The sequence below is a fragment of the Canis aureus genome, chromosome X (genome assembly GCF_053574225.1).
Source record: "Canis aureus isolate CA01 chromosome X, VMU_Caureus_v.1.0, whole genome shotgun sequence".
In the NCBI taxonomy this organism is placed as follows: Eukaryota; Metazoa; Chordata; class Mammalia; order Carnivora; family Canidae; genus Canis; species Canis aureus.
In genome coordinates, this window is record NC_135649.1 from 112,252,963 (window position 1) to 112,266,822 (window position 13,860).

Consider the following 13,860-nt stretch of genomic DNA (forward strand, 5'->3'; position numbering starts at 1 on the left):
TCTAAATGTCATTTCCTCACCAGAAGCTATTACACACAGTGCTTGCGCAGGGCCGGGGGACCTAGCAACAGTGGGGAGAAAGAGGTTTCCAAGGCGAGAGCACTGTTTGTTTCAAAGGTAAACTTTAAATTGCCATGCCTGGAGGTCTTGACCAGGAAAATGAATAGCCAGCCAGTATCTCAACCTAATAAAAAGGCTTGTTTCCCTGAATGACACTGGATTTATTAGATGCATATTTTTAAAATACATGATTTTCCAGTGTGATTCAAGCTACATCTTGAAGTGGAGCTCAAACACTGATGAAGGTTTCTTTTTCTTTTTAAGATTTTATTCATTTATTCATGAGAGACACAGAGAGAGAGAGAGAGAGAGAGACACAGGCAGAGGGAGAAGCAGGCTCCATGCAGGGAGCCTGATGTGGGACTCGATCCCGGGGTCTCCAGGATCATGCCCTGAGCTGAAGGCGGCGCTAAACTGCTGAGCCACCCAGGCTGCCTCCTGATGAAGGTTTTTGCAGCAAAATATATTCTGGTCTCTGAATCTGTTGTTTCTTTCGGATGCAAAAGCAAAGTTTTAAGCCGAGAATCGGAAATAATTATATACTTTATATGCTTTAATTCACATTCCGGCACCAAATTGTGACTCCGAGAAATTTAGATGCTAGGAAACATGGTTGAAGAGTGAGACAGAAGTGAGAATTTGTCAACCAGAGGATTTGAAGCCCTTGCTTGACACTCACTCTCAAGCACACTGGGTGCTCTGAAATGCACTTAGGCTTCATGACTCACTTTTCCCTTCTTTTTCCTTAGGGATGGTTCTACTCTGTTTTGCCCAAATTAGCCATCAAAGCTTCTACTATTTGAAAGCCTGCCTAAAACATTTCCTTTTCCTTCAAGGGCCTGGAGGAGGAGTGCCTTGAATTTTATCCTCATCATAGTTCCTTTAATTTCTTCTCTCTTCCCCAAGTATCAGGGTAGATTTAAAAGAGGGAAAATGTCACAAAAAGGGTTATTTTTTTTAAAGATTTTGGGATCCCTGGGTGGCGCAGCGGTTTAGCGCCTGCCTTTGGCCCAGGGCGCGATCCTGGAGACCCGGGATCGAATCCCACGTCAGGCTCCCGGTGCATGGAGCCTGCTTCTCCCTCTGCCTGTGTCTCTGCCTCTCTCTCTGTGTGTGTGACTATCATAAAAAAAAAAAAAAAAAAAAATTTAAAAGATTTTATTTATTTATTTGACAGAGAGAGAGCACGACAGAGCACAAGCAGAGGGAGAGAGAAGGAGAAGGAGAAGCAGGCTCCCCTCTGAGCAGGGAGCCAGATGTAGGGCTCAATCCCAGGACTCCAGGCCCATGACTTGAGCCAAAGGCAGACGTTTAACTAACTAAGCCACCCAGGTGCCCCTAAAAAGGGTTATTTTATAAATAGAAATGGAACTGGGGAGAGATACTTGTCAATGTTTGCTTCAGAGGTGAAGCATTAGTGGGGCAAGTAACATACGTGGATTCTCTAAATTCAAATTTTGAGTATTTTCATCTCCTAGGCAATGAAGCCACTTCCTCTCTGCTGCTTCTGTGAAACACTGCCCAGTGTCTACAGTATGAGCCCAGAAATAAGCTCCTCCCTGTCTTCCTCAATTCACCAAAGTGCCCTCCAAGAGACAAAGGGAATAGTAATTAAAGTACACTACAGACAGTTCCTATTCCCTGATAAAGTACAACACACACACACACACACACACTCCATATACATGGATCCTTTTCCTATTTGTCCTGAGGGTTTCTCCACATCACTGGCTCTAGCATATTGAACAGAGACCATAAATAATTTGCTCCATGAGACAAAAGGAAAAATCAGGCCTAGAACTCAAAACTTCCTTTTATATTAATCTGATTCTTATATCTCTATCGGGCCTGCTAGGTCACAGAGTCTTGAGGCTTGGTGTCTTAAGTCACAGGACAATAAGACATAGGACAAAGTCATAGGTCAAATGCCCTTTGTTTCTACCAATCGCCACCCTACAATTCACATCCTAAAACTGAACAGGCAACAGGTTATCCACTGCTCTCATTTCTCCAAATGGCTGTCTTAAAATTCCCTTAACATGTCTGGGAATATAAAAAATAGTGAAAAGGATTAAAGAGGAAAGGAAAGAGAATGAGTGGGAAATATCAGTGAGGGAGACAGAACAGGAGAGACCCCTAACTCTGGAAAACGAACAAGGGGTAGTAGAAGGGGAGGTGAGTGGGGGGATGGGGTGACTGGGTGACGGGCACTGAGGGGGGCACTTGACAGGATGAGCCCTGGGTGTTATGCTATATGTTGGCAAATCAAGCTCCAATAAACTCCAATAAACAAAATAAAAATAAATATACAAAAAAATTCCCTTAATAAGAAGAAAGCAGCTCTTCTATTTGATCTTACCTCAAAATATCTGTGGACTAAAATCACTAGCTTTCCCCTTGATCTTAATTCAGCCATTGAGCCAATCCAAACCTCTTTACATTACCAGTAGTCTTTGATTACTCCACTGTGTTTTCCCGATTTTTAGGTATAATATTATTTGTATTATTTTTGTAGCAACTCAAAAAGACATATTAAGGACTTACTTTGGTTTTTCTTGGCCACTGTTCAAAGAAAAACATAATCAAATTCTTCCCTCAAGAGATAACATTTGTTTTTTGTAAACAATACTTTCATCTCATAATTGCTGCTGTAATAAGGATTTTTTTGCTCTCAAGTGATCAAAACTCAGTTCAAATTTATGTAAGCACAGAAGAGGGAATGTGGGGGCTTATTTCACTGATGAATCCAAGAGTCATGTGGCAGGAGCCTAGAAGAGTCTCTTTCCATTTCTTGCCCCTTTCTTCTTCTGTGCTGGTTTTATTTTCTAATAGTTCTCCCCCAGTAGTGACAAAGATGACCTCCCAGAGCTCTGAAATCAAATCCTACTTCCTTAACCCTACCATCAGAAAGAGAGAGACAGAGACAGAGAGAGAGATGCATTCCCAATAGCCTAGGCAAAATCCCAAGTAATGTGATGGGGATCAGCAGCCAAGGGTTTCCCTCACTGGATCCCAGCAGAACAGCTGAGTTTTGGATCAGACAGAGGAGATCAGTGCAGCTAGAAAGACAGTAAGTTCAAGGGCATCAGCTCTTGTTTCCTGTGGAACACACTTTATCCTACCAGCCTGCTTTTAGGAAAAGTACAAGAAGATCCTGCTGGTCTGGCAATTGGTGGGTTCCGAATTAGGAGTCTAGGGATGAACTCACACACTGGTGAGACACAAAACATGCAAAGAACGAATAGCTTCTGGGGACGCCTGGGTGGCTCAGTGGTTGAGCGCCTCCCTTCAGCCCACCGAGTGATCCTAGAGTCCCAGGATCAAGTCCCACGTTGGGCTCCCTGCATGGAGCCTGCTTCTCCCTCTGCCTGTGTCTCTGCCTCTCTCTCTGTGTGTCTCTCATGAATAAATAAATATAATCTTTATAAAAAAATTATATGAAATTGACTCTGGCAACTTTCATACTTTAAGTTCTAAAGTTTTAAATTAAATTTTTGTGATTTTTTCATTTAAACATAGGATGATGGGTGGTTTTAAAATAATTATCCCTGAAATTTTATTAAAATAACACAGCTCTAAGTAGAGTATTACTTTCAAGATCTCAATTTGAAATAAAATGCAGACTTCCTAGATTTTAATGCATCATAAGCCACCAATTTCATAAAACTGTATCCACTTTGCAAAGCTCATATTGCCCGATAGAAGCAGCCCTTTGTAAAGGGATGAGGTATTTGATTCTCTAATGTCTCTATTTAGCCAATTATAGGCAGGTTTTTATATATCATTCCCTTAAAAATATTACAAAAGCACTTTCTACTATGGTTCTAGTATGGATGGAAAATGAGGTTTTTTTTAAAGATTTATTTATTTACTTGAGAGAGACAGAGGGAGAAAGGGGGGAGGGGGGGAGTCTTAAGCAGACTGCAGAGAGTGCAGAGCCCGATGTGGGGCTTGATCTCTTGACCCCAAGCACAAGACCCTGAGATCAGGACTAAGCGAAAACCAAGGGTAGGATGCTTAACCAACTGCACCACCCTGGCACCCATGGATGGAAAATTGGAAAATGTTAAAGGCATTAATTTCATAAAAATTAGAGGAAATTTTCAGAAAATTTCAGATTAGAAACAATAAGAAGGTTTGAAAAGAAAACATTTTCCTTACACTTAATGTGGCCTCAATTGCATGAAAACAGCTAAGATATTGACAAAAGAGATAACCTCTAACTTTAGGAAAAGCTACATATACAATGAAGATGAATGTTGTAGGGGTGGAAGACAGTTTTCACTTCAGATGAGACATACATATATTGAGATATTCACGCCAAAGTAACCATTAAATCCTCAATATTTCTACACAATAAGAGTAGACAAACCTCTAAATTTCACCAGTTTCCATAACATTTAAGCGCTCCAGACCTTAGTAAGTCTGGAAAAAGTAGGAATTAAAGAAAAGTCAAATGTTGATTTAAATAAAAAATGCCATTATGCAAGATAGAAAAAAATGTAAGTAAGGATAAAATTCTAAATTATTGCCTAAAAATGTGCTTCTAGCCTTTCCAAACACTAGTTTGGTATCTATATCTGAGAATGTGATCACCAATCTCCAAAATGATCCCCTAGTAATCCCTATTTCCTAGTTCATGTCTTTGTATAGTTCCCTCCCACACTGAGTAGGGCTGACCCATATAATGAACAAGATATGAAAACAATAGAGTATAACACTGAAAGACATTATAGCTTCTGTCTTACTCTCTCTTAGATCACTTGCTCTGAGGGAAGCCAGCTGCGATGCATCATGGACATTCAGGCAACAATTGGAGAGGCCCATGTGGCAAGGAAATGAGGCCTCCTGCCAACAGCCATACGCGTGCACCATCTTGGAAGTGAATCCTTTAGTCACAGTTAAGCTCTTGGATGACCACAGCCCCAGGTGACAGCTTGAACGAAATCTTAAGAGAGGTCCTGAGCCAGATCTGCACAGCTCTAAGATGCTCTTAAATTCTCAACCCACAGAAATGACACAATAAATGACATAATAAAAGTTGTTTTAAACCATTAAGTTTTGGAGTAACTTATTATGCAAAGCAGAAAACTAATACAGAGGATTTTAGTATAGTTTAAGTCTATAAATATCTTAGAACTCTTTTATTAAAATCAATTGAACCGTGAACTTGACGGCTAATGGTCTTTCTGTCCAAGGATTTTTGATGACTGTCACATAGGGCTCTGGCTTATGAAAGGCCTTTTTAAAAAAAAAAAAAAAAAGATTTTATTTATTTATTTTTTAAGATTTTATTCATTCATTCATGAGAGACACACACAGAGAGAGGGAGAGACAGAGAGAGAGAGAGAAGCAGAGGGAGAAGCAGGCTCCATGCAGGGAGCCCGACGTGGGACTCGATCCCGGGTCTCCAGGATCAGGCCCTGGGCTGAAGGCGGCGCTAAACTGCTAAGCCACCGGGGCTGCCCTGAAAGGCCTTTTAATAATAATCACAAACTCAAAAAAAAAAAAAAAGATTATTTGATAATCCTTCACAGAACATTCAAATAATTTTATTACTACAAATAACATCTCAGTGGGTGGTTTTCCATATAGCTGGGCTAAGCATCCCTAGTTTTAGAAGATAACATTGAAGAGGTTTATTTTCTGTTTATGCAAGAAATACCATTTTCTGAATTGTCTGGAAAAGACTTCAGGTACTTAGTAGTGGTGGCATTGTCATTAAAGATCTAATATTTGGAACTGCCAAAGAGTTTTCATTTTCTCTTATTATCGTAAATTCAATCAGAAGAGACTTAGTAAGACAGTTAAATCCAAGCATAGACCTTCAAACCCCTAATATAAACATGGCTCTACAGCAAAAAAGAAAGGTAAATATAAAACACAGTCTCAATGAATAGGTACATAGAGCTCAGGGGATTTTTAGGGAAGTGAAACTCTTCTTCTGTATGATACTGTAATGATGGATACTTGATATTATACATTTGTTAAAACCTACAGAACATATAACACCAAGTGACCCCTAATGTAAACTATGGACTATGAATGATAATTGTGTGTCAAGGTTGGTTCACTGATTGTAACAAATGTACTACTCTGGTGGGGAGTGTTGATGGTGGGGGAGATTGTGGGAAGGAATGGAGGGGGCATGTGGGAACTCTCTGTACTTTACATTCACTTCTGCTATGAATCCACAACTGCTCTAAAAAAAATGAAGTCTTTTAATAAGAGGAAAACACAGTTTCTGCCATCCAGAAACTTTAAGTATTTGTTCAACAAATAGTCACTTAGTTTTTCTTTTTCTATCCTTTTGCATTCCACCTTTCTGTGTCTTTATGCTTTATCTGTGTCTCTTATAAACAGAACATGGTTAGATTTAGGGTTTATTGGGGCACCTGGGTGGCTCAGTGGGTTAAGCATCTGCTCAGGTCATAATCCCAGGGTCATGGGATAGAGTCCCATATTGGGATCCCTGCTCCACGGGGAGCCTGCTTCTCCCTGTCATTCCTCCTGCTTGTTTACTCTCTCTCTTTCTCTCTCTCCCTCTCTCTCTCTCTGTCAAATAAATAAATAAATAAAATCTTAAAAAAAAAGATTTGGGGTTTATTTAATCTAAGAAGCTCTATCTTTTTTTTAAAAAAAAAAAAAGATTTTATTTGTTTATGTGACAGAGAGAGAGAGAGAGAGAGAGAGGTGCAGAGACACAGGCAGAGGGAGAAGCAGGCTCCATGCAGGGAGCCTGATTTGGGACTCGATCCTGGATCTCCAGGATCACGCCCTGGGATGAAGGTGGCTCTAAACCGCTGAGCCACCCGGGCTGCCCAGAAGCTCTGTCTTTAATGAGGAATGGTGAACCATTTATGTCTACTGTTACTACAAATATATGTGATTTCTTTTTATTGAGTGTTCTATCTAGATTCTTCTTTGCTTCTTTTTCCCCCTCTATTTTCCATTTACTTGGAAAATAAACATCTTATTTCTATTATTTTAGTAAAAAAATTAATATACATACTTGACCTTAAAATTTTGACTATAATCTCATGTTTAGACGCCTCCTGACAACTCAAGGGAACTTAGAACCCTTTAACTCCATTTGCACACATCTCCAATGTTCCATGATAGGTCATATATTTAATTCCACTTTATTTTATTTTCCCCTACCCACATAGTCATTATTGCTGTTATGATTGTATTGTTTTTTAAAAAAACAGTCATCAGTTATTTAAAATCATCAACATGTTTGGGGTGCCTAGGTGGCTTAGTCAGTTAACCATCTGGCTCTTGGTTTTGGCTCAGATCATGATTCTGGGGTCCTCAGAAAGAGCCCCAGGTTGGGCTCTGGTGTGGGGAGGTCTGCTTGGGGACTCTCTCCCTCTTCCTCTGTCCCTCCCCACCCTCTCTCTCTAAAATAAATCTTTTGTAAAAATTAAGAAAATAAAATCACCAACATGTTTGCCAGTTTATTTGCTTAACATGACTTCTTAGATATTGATCCTTCTTTCTAGATTTGCTTTCCTTCTTCCAGAAGTACATCTTTTACTATTAAGGGCTTGTGAATGGTCAATTCTCTCTGACTTTATTACAAAAAAATCTTAATTTCATCTTTAATCTCAATAAATAGTAGTATGGTGTTTTGGTTGTTTTTTTTTTTTTTTTTTTTTTTTAAAGATTTATTTTTTTGAGAGAGAGCGAATGTGCAGGGAGGGGCAGAGAGGGAGAGAAAATCCCAAGCAGATTCCCTGCTGAGCATGGGGTCTGACACAGGGCTCATGACCCTGAGATCATGACATGAGCTGAAATCAAGAATTGGGCACTTAACTGACTGAGCCACTCAGGCACCCCAAATAGTAGTATGATTTTAAAGAGATGTTCCTGCTAGCTATTTGATTGTTCTTCCTTAGTCTACATTATCTGACACTTATTCCCCCCCCCCATTCTTTTACTTATCTCCTTTTTAAAATCACATTAGCATATGTTGAGCATTCTTTTTCTATCCCTCATGTCCCTTTAACCTCTATTTCACAGTTTCTCTTCTTTTTATCTATGTAAGCTGAATTCTGGGTAAATATTTAAATCTATATTCCAAATCCCTAAGTATTTCTTTAGTTGTCTTATCAGCGGTTCAACCTGGCTCAGCTACAAATAGCATTTATATAGTCAAATTATTGAGCTAACTAAAATTATAATGAAACTATGCTGGGAAAAGGGGTTACAGGAAATGTTCATGCGTGTAGTGGGGGTGAAGAGATCTGAAAGAGCTAAGTTCTGATCTAGGATAGTGGAAAGTAATCAGATAATTCCTACTAATTAAAAAAAATTGCAATATAAGCATGTATTTAAAGCTAGAGAGATAAACACCAAAAAAAAAAAATTAAGTTGAAAATGTTGCCTCTAAAGCAGGAAAAAGGGTGAAGTGAAGGGTGGAGAGAGGGACCTGATATTTAGTTATAATAAATCTTGGAAAGTATTTGACTCTTTAAATTACACCTAAAAAAATAACTGATAAAAAAGAAAGATTAAAAGAAGGTGGCTGAGTAAAAATGAAATCATTGAGAAGAGTTGTGCAGATTTAAAAATCAAATAACAGGAATGAATAGACAGAGCACTGGGGATTTTTAGGGCAAACTATTCTGTGTGACACTATAATGGTAGATACATATCATTATACATTTGTCCAAACCCACAGAATATATGACTCTAAGAGTGAACCATAATGTGAACTATGGACTCTGGGTGACAATGATGTGTCACTGTAGGTTGTTGATTGTAACAAATATACCACTCTGGTAGGGGATATTGATAATGGGGGAGGCTCTGCATGTTAGAGGTTGGAGAGACTGGGGAGTACACAGGAAATCTCTGTACCTTCTACTCAATTTCACTATGAATCTAAAATCTCTCTTAAAAATAAAGTCTATTTTGAGCTCCTGGTGGCTCAGTTGGTTAAGTGCTGACTCTTGATTTTATCTTAGGTCATGACCTCAGGGTCATGGGATCGAGCCCTATGTTGGGCTCCATGCTCAGTGCAGAGTCTGAGATTCTTTCCCCTCTCTCTCCCTCTGCTCCTCCTCCTGCTCATGTTCTCTCTCTCTCTCTCTCTCTCTCTCTCAATCAATAAATAAAATCTATTTAAAAAAATCCATTTTAAAAAAATCAAATAAGAATTAGCAAGTTACGCCAATTGTGCTTTGAAAGTATAACAGCAAGGTAAAATGACATTCTCTAGGTACTTGCAGTAAATTCTAAATTTTTGTTAATTACAAATCTTTTACCATGAATTTGCCATGTTGAAGTTTATAAAAAGATACGCCTAACCTATATTTGTTTCTACACATCCTGCTAAAATTTATAAAGTTTACAAAAGACACAAATACCAGTGGGAAAACTCACGTTGTTGAAATAGTTTGGTATTTCTAACTGGTATAATTTGGGAAAAGGCTTTTTTTTAAAAAAATTATTTATTTATTCATGAGAGACACAGAGAGAAAGGTAGAGACATAGAAGGAGAAGTAGACTCCTCTAGCAGAGTCTGACATAGGACTCGATCCTGGGTCTCCAGGACCATGCCCTGAGCTGAAGGCAGATGCTCAACCACCGAGCCACCCAGGCATCCCTGGAAAAAGGTGTTAACATTTTTCTCCCTTTAGAAAAATAACATTTTCAAACTACAGCAGCAAGTAACAAATTTAGCCAGTAACAAAACAAATGTAGAAATACTTGTCCACCATTGAATAGTTCTTTTTACCTGCCTGGTTAAGAAAACTTTCTGGGTGGCTCAGTGGTTTAGGGCCTGCCTTTGGCCCAGAGTGTGGTCCTCGAGTCCCGGGATCGAGTCCCGCATCCAGCTCCCTGCATGGAGCCTGCTTCTTCCTCTGCCTGTGTCTCTGCCTCTCTTTCTGTGTGTCTCTCATGAATAAATAAATAAAATATTAAAAAAAAAAGAAAGAAAACAACTTTCTACCTAAAGTGTCAGAAATGGCTTATGGAGAAACAAGAAGGTGTAAATTCTGATAAAGCACCTGTTATGGTTTCTCCAGTGACTTGAGAGAGGTTTGCTAGTGGAAAACTGGTTCAGTTATAAGATAAATAAGTTTTGGAGATCTAAGGCACAGCAATGGTGACTATACTTAACAATACTGTACTGAAAAAAAACAATACTGCACTGTATACTTGAAATTTGCTAAGAGAGTAAATCTTAAATGTTTTCACACACAAAAATGGCAACTATGTGAAGTGATGGATCTGTTAACTAACCTCATTTCACAACACATACCAAATCATCACGTTGTATACTTTAAACTTCCACAATGTTGTCAATTATATCTCAATAAAACCAGAAAAAATAAAATGCAAATTTGACCACAAAAAGAGAAAATTCTATTTCCAGGGGGCAGTGAAGAGAGTGGTAAGAAGCGAAAGGATTCAAATCAGCCCTGTCCAAAGGAATAAAACATGAGCTACATGTGTAATTTTAATTTTTCCAATAGCCACACTAAAAAGTCAGAAAAAGCAAGGGAAATTCACTTTAATAATATATTTAACTTAATCTAAAATATCCTAAATACTATCATTTCAAAATATAATCAATATACAAATATTAATGAGAGATTTTACATTTTTTGGTACTGATTCTTCAAAATCTGGTATATATTTTGCATTAAGAACACATCTCAATTTGCACTAGCCACAGTTCAAATACTCAAGAGTCACACATGGCTAATATTTATCATATTGGATAGTACAGGTACAAACCATCACCTTTCACATTCAAGCAAGACTGAAAATTGCAGAAAGAGAATTTACTATGTAAAACGTCAGAACATGGGCACGTGGGTGGCTCAGGGGTTGAGCATCTACCTTTGGCTCACGTCATGATCCCAGGGTCCTGGGATCGAGTCCCACATTGGGCTCTGTGTGAGGAGCCTGCTTCTCCCTCTTCCTATGTCTCTGCCTCTCTCTGTGTCTCTCATGAATAAATAAATAAAATCTTTTTTAAAAGTGTCAGAAAAAAAAGTCAGAAAAGCAGGAAAGACTGATAAGATGTGCCTACGTTAGCATCTCAGACAAGAGAAAGGCTTCCCTTTCTCTGCCCAAAAGGCCCCTTGATCAGGATTGAGCTAGAGCAGGGGTCAGCAAACTTTTTTCTGTAAAAGACCAGATAGTAAATATTTTAGGCACTGCTGGCCATACAGTCTCTGTTGCAACTACTCAACTCTGCTGCTGCAGTGTGAAAGCAGACATAGATACATTCAACAAATGGGTATGATTATATTCTAATAAAACTTTATTTATGGGCACTAAAACTTGAATTTCATGTAATTTTCATGTCATAAAAATTTTTTCAAACATTTCAAAATGTAAAAACCATTCCTAGCTCATGAGCCCTATCAAACCAGGTGGTAGGCCAGATGTGGCCCACTGGCTATAGTTTGCCAACTCAACCTACAGGATGGGGATTAAGGAAGGGAGTGCTAGGAGGTTGTTTTAATTACAGATATTTGTTGAAGACTAAAACTTAGAACTTTGGAAGCTAGAGAAAAAGAATGTAAAAAGAACATAGTACTTGGCGTCCAGCCATCCCTGTTTTGACCCTAATTCTGACATGGATAGGTGCTCATAACCTACTCATATCATTGATTTTCTCTGGTCCTCAGCTTCTTCCTGCCAGCTAAATAATTACCATGGTAACCTCAAGGAGTTCAACAATAGCTCATATAGTCACATTGAGTTAAATCAAAATCGGTAATATTTTGAACAGAGTCTGTACAAATTTACCATTTAAAATACAAAAAGAATGGCTTCGTTGAGAAATCTATAGGATTGCAGAGACTAACAGATAGGCTTAACACTGCTATACTAATTTGGAAACAATTTTTACTATAACTAAGTCAATAATCATCACTGTTTATGTATTATAATAAAAATAAATTCTATGTGACAACCCTAGAGCCTAATTCTATTATTCATATTTTAAAGAAATAATAGATGAGTATTTTGAAATATTCAAAATTTCAGACTCCCAACTATAATTAGTCCAAATACGTGTAGTAGTGCAGTAGTTCACATTATTTCTTATTTTGTCTTACTTTACAGGTCTTCCTAATAGTCTCAAGAAGGCAAGCTCAGCCAAATCCTTAACCTAACATAAAATAACAGCTCAAACATAAAACCTGAGTTTTCCTTAATGAATTAGATTTCAGAATTAAAGTGCAAATAGAAAGATAATTTGCTGATCCTATTTCCATATTAAATATTAAGATGATGGCTTTTTCCATAATGACTTAACCCAAGAATCTCAATAACAACAATAAAGCAACAGAATTAGCTACAAGTTGCAAGTTGAAGGAGATAGTATGGATTGGCCTCCCCCAAACTATTCTCACCTCTATCCCTTCTCCCTTGATTTTCTCTATCCTAAAGACCAAAAAGCTAAAGTTGATTTAACTTTGAATGTTGTTCAAGTAGGCTGTACTTGACTCTGGCCATGAGATACAGCAAAAATCCCTGAGCAGAGTTACTTTACCTGAATAAAAATAGGAGAAGCCCTTTGTCCTTCCTTCTTCTCCCATTGGAACATAGAAGCAATGCCTGGACGTGCTGCAGCCATCTTGCAACTCTAGTGACAAAAACCACTTGTAAGTGTGGCACAATAGGAAGCTAGAAAAAGCCTGGGTCCTTAAGACAGCATTCTGGGGCCCAGGATAGCAACCTGGACTATCTCCCTTGGAATTGCTTGTTTGTGGAGAATATAAAACTCGTCTTACTTACACAACCACTCTTTGCTGGGTTTCCTAAGTTTCAGGGGCATGTTTTTGCAGCTAATTGCATTTGTAACTAATAAACAGGTAAAACAAGGCAGGATTTACTTGCCGTCTATTACACACTAGTGATTCAAATACTAGAGGACAGATCAGAATCACCTGGAAGGCTTATTAAAGTTCAGATTTGGGGCACCTGGAGTGCCTGGGTGGCTCAGTTAATTAAGTCTGACTGTTGGTTTCAGCTCAGGTCTTGAAATCGGGGTGGTGAGTTTGGGCCCCGTGTTGGGCTCCATGCCGGGCATGGAGCCTACTTTAAAAAATAAGCAGGTAGATAAAATAAGATAAGGTAAAATACAGATTGCTGGGGCTCCAGACCCAGGGTTTCTCATTCAGTAGCTCTCGGATGGCTCACAAGAAATTGCATTTCTGGGACACCTGGGTGGCTCAGCGGTTTGGCGCCTGCCTTCGGCCCGGGGCCTGATCCTGGAGACCCGGGATCGAGTCTCGCTTCGGGCTCCCTGCATGGAGCCTGCTTCTCTCTGCCTCTCTCTATCTGCCTGTGTCTCTGTCTCTCTGAATCTCTCATGAATAAATAAATAAAACCTTAAAAAAAAAAAGAAATTGCATTTCTAACAAGTCCCCATGTGGTGCAGCTGCTGCATCAAGAGCCATACTTGAAGAACCACTGGATTACACAACAGTATTTCGTAACATAACACAACATAACATCAGATCCTGCTTTCTGAGTTCCTATTTCCCCACTGCTTCGCTTTTTTAAAAAATAAATTTCTGCTTGATCTCCAGACCAAATACTCCTTAGTAATCTGCACTCTGAGTGTAAAATAAGTCACGAAAAGATCAGTAGATATTCTAGTTCTGCTCCTGCCTGAAGCTAGAAAATAGGAAAGAGCCGTCTAGCACTTGCCAGGCTACACTAGCTGCCATGTCATTTCCTGGCACATAATTATGCTGCTTGCTGACAACTATTCTACTTTCTGTCCTTCTGTAAATTGTAAATGACAGTTTGGAAGCTGCTGGC

The 13,860-nt window shown here is 38.9% G+C and overlaps 1 protein-coding gene across 5 annotated transcripts in view; it reads right to left on the minus strand.

The window, feature by feature from the left end:
- Positions 1-13,860, minus strand: part of LOC144307822 (uncharacterized) — a 122,591-nt gene that overhangs the window by 36,925 nt on the left and 71,806 nt on the right. For all 5 annotated transcript variants that reach the window (XR_013374523.1, XR_013374520.1, XR_013374522.1 and 2 more), the window contains one exon: positions 12,584-12,676. Coding sequence is in view for 1 of the 5 variants with exons in the window: in XM_077887842.1 (XP_077743968.1) it covers positions 12,584-12,676 (93 nt within the window). In the remaining 4 variants the exon portion in view is untranslated. The remainder of the gene's footprint in view (positions 1-12,583; positions 12,677-13,860) is intronic.